The 3,556-nt window shown below is 37.5% G+C and overlaps 1 protein-coding gene across 1 annotated transcript; it reads left to right on the top strand.

The window, feature by feature from the left end:
* Window positions 1-2,565, top strand: iapp (islet amyloid polypeptide). Its single transcript, XM_079655475.1, has 4 exons — window positions 1-46; window positions 968-1,063; window positions 1,686-1,826; window positions 1,923-2,565. The coding sequence occupies exons 2-4, from the start codon at window positions 984-986 to the stop codon at window positions 2,095-2,097; spliced, it is 396 nt and encodes a 131-aa protein (XP_079511601.1). The 5' UTR covers window positions 1-46; window positions 968-983; the 3' UTR covers window positions 2,098-2,565.
* The last annotated feature ends 991 nt before the right edge of the window (window positions 2,566-3,556 follow it).

Raw genomic sequence — 3,556 nt, 5'->3', positions numbered from 1 at the left:
CTGCTACAGTGACAGACTGGGATCTGGGTACTGAACACAACTCAAAGTAAGTTCTCTGTCTTTCCTCGGGCTTAGCTTGGCTTTTATACAGTATGTGTAGAAATCAAATTGGTTGTTTTTATTTGTATACAAATAGTTTTCTTTGAATTTGAATCTCTACCTCTTTCAGGATTGTGTTTTCTTTCTTGAAATTTGACAAAACAACTGAACTACTGTATATTATTATTTGAAAATGTAAATTGTTTCTAAGGACATAGGACTTGTCGCACAACGGAAATGTGCCATCAAATGATGATGTAGAAATGTGGGATTATTTTATCTATTGTAAGAAAGCATCATAAAAAGCCATCTACAATAATAATATAATCATATTTTTTATCTGCAGACACAAGAATAACTATTCAGACTTGAAGTTGATTTGGATCAGTCCTTTTTTTAATGCAAAATGTCCAATACTTCTAATTTACCATTATCAGATCTTCTATATTAAATAAATGAATTATAATTTGGTTTAAGATTGTTGGTTGGACAAAAATAAGTATTTGAAAGATATTGCTTTGGCCTTAGAGAAATAGTGAGGGGAATTGTTTTGTAAATATTCTCCTATGTATATACACATTAATACATTATTAAATAAAATCATCAACAGATTAATCCATATAACAATTATTGTTTGTTGCCAACCTAATTCTAACTATTAAGCTTTTGCAGGCAATGGTGTACAATCGTTGCTGAATTATTGAGCAAATATTTTAATTGTGTGTTCTGTTTTTGTCCTAATTGCAATGACACGCATCTATGTAATTTGAACTCTTACATTTTGATGATAAAATTGAATTGGTGTCTTTGTTCCTGATTTTTGGCCAGGTGTTTTTGGTTCTATATTGCACGCAAAATATCTATTCCTCTGTTTTAAATAGCCTTCTGTAACCATGAATAAAGTGCTGTTCTTGCTGTGTTGATTCAGGTAATCACCCTACAACATGGATCACTTGAAGATGTCTGTGCTCCTCCTGATGCTGCTTGTGTTGCTGCGCTGCGTCTCTGCTGCCCCACGCTACAGGTGAGTGCATACAGGGGGGTGTCGCTCAGGATGAAGTGTAGTCATCCATCAAATTGAAGTGATTATATCCCCAGCCCCTGCACTCGTTTATTTAATATGTTCATGTGTCCTTGGGCAAAATACTTAACCCCAAATTGCTCCTGATGGCAATGTGTGTTAATGTAAGTTTTCCTTGACCAAGTGGCACATTGGCAGGCTCTGTCTGAATGAATATGTGTGAATGAGTGAATGCTGACTTGTGTATGTAAAAGCGCTTTATGAAATGCAATCCAATTACAATGTGGCTGTGCACTCATTTAGTGGTTTAAGATTAGGGGCAGAGTTCAAAGACTTTCACTTAGCTGAAGTGTTGATCATAACAGATCTGAGGTCAGTAGACAAGCAGCTGAATATCATGGAGATTGTGTGATAAGTAGGGCTGTAATGCTCTGCGTGAGGAGCCTCAGGGCATTGATAACTCTGGAGATGGATGCCAATTGTGCCCATGTGTGGGAAAGTGCAACTGGTGAGGAGCTAAGTGCCCACTTTTTCTTCTTGCTCTTGGGACTAGTGGATGTTTTGAAGAGGGTATGATCAGCTATCAGTGTAAAACTGTTTGGCCCTTTTTCCCTCTGTAATGCAGGTACTTCAGTCCCAGCTCATCCAGCGAGCAGGAAAGTGATCTCCCAGACAGTGACGGCTGGTTAGCTCCCGGCCTGATCTCCAACCCGTTCCTCGGGTTTGTGAGTACACGGCCGCAGAGGGGGCTCACAGCCATGGACAGGTAACAATATTTATGGAAACCATCAGCATCCTTACCTGAATAAACATTTTCTCTGTATTGTGATGTCTGATTATTTCTGTGATATCTTTGATTTAGCCACCCCATAGAGAAGAGAAAATGCAACACAGCCACCTGCGTCACCCAAAGGCTATCAGACTTCCTGGTGCGCTCCAGTAACACGATTGGTACCATCTACGCACCGACTAATGTGGGATCTGGCACCTACGGAAAAAGGGAGCTCTTGTTGGCCCCCAACTACCTGCCTCTCTAACAGCTGACAAACCTCCACCAGCACTCCCACTGCTCTGATGATATAACCAGACATCTTATGTAACAATGATTGTGAGAATGACGTTACCGGCGATGACACTGATGGTGATGATGATGATTAATAACATCTAGTTTATTTTATAAGAAACAGTGCCTTTAATTTAAACCTTCAAAGACAATGTGTTTTTTTGTTCTGACTTTGTGTGTGTGTTGTGGCTCTGTGGATACTGTTTCGCAATGGCATGAAGTAAAGAAGTAAATAAAAAACAATAAATAAAAGAAAAAAAATGTAAAGCCATATGAAATAAATGTTGATTTTGATAATAAAATTGTGAACATATATTTTAAAAAATCTTCACGTGTTTGAAGCAACATTATTACACATCATCAGCTAGTACTAGGCCTATATGTATTACATTTGTGTAAACAGTTCCCAACTTGCTTCCTCATGTCCCAGACAAACCTCAGAATTAACCTGCAAAAATAAGGGTTTCACCATGTGTTTCTGTACAACCTTTTCCAGGAATAGTTTTTGGGAAGTTCACTTTCTAGCCTAGAGCAGCTTTCACGTGATATGAAATTGTCACCTGCCCTGCTTTCTTGTGTCACTTCTGGCTACATCACATAGCCTACAGCCGTTATATCTTATGGTGATTTGATAGGTTAGCAGCAACCAAGCTGTCAAATGTCCCCCTTTCATCACTTTCACTTCCAGACATATTCACATTCAGCGCCCAGACCGAGCTCATTCTTCTACTCATCTCATCCATATATTTGACATTCTCTTATTTACTTACAGTATGGCTTCACCAACTCTTTAAAATACATGATGTCACAATGAGGTCTTATCACCAGAGACTATATTTCTCATCCATTTGTGTATGTCAATAAAGCTATTCATTCACTACTAATGAAGTCTCTCCTGATTGAAATGTATGGAGCTATTTCAGGGTCATAAGTGTTGATCATTCAAAAAAATACAATTTATTTGAAAGTTCAAGTTTTTATCCTGAACTTTGAACAATTAAAAGATGTATACAAAATAAAAAAAAGCATTTGAAATAATTTTTCAGGTTGAATATTATTTTGATTCAGTTCAGCAATTTTTTTGAATAATATATTTATTTTCAGATTTCACTTTTATACATATTTTGATATTTGAATCCTTATTTTTTTCAGCACAGATTTTTCGTTTTCAGATTCAAAACAATTATTTTTTCAGTTTCAAATCTTTTTTTTTCAGGTTTCACATTGCTTTTCACCTTCAGATCGTTTTTCACTTTCAGATCTTTTTTTTCGCTTTCAAACTTTTGGCCCTGATGTTGCTTGGTGGGGCGGGGCTTACCAAAGAGTAGTTTGGCATCCTGGGTGACAGGCCTCCCTCTGTCATGTTGCCTTCATGGATGTTAGAAAACTGAGACCAGCGTCAAAGTTCCGTTAAGCGAGCTGTTGAGCATCGT

Source organism: Notothenia rossii (genome assembly GCF_949606895.1).
Source record: "Notothenia rossii genome assembly, chromosome: 10".
Classification (NCBI taxonomy): domain Eukaryota; kingdom Metazoa; phylum Chordata; class Actinopteri; order Perciformes; family Nototheniidae; genus Notothenia; species Notothenia rossii.
The sequence above is the reverse complement of the archived record's forward strand: the minus strand, read 5'-3'. Positions and strand labels throughout refer to the sequence as shown.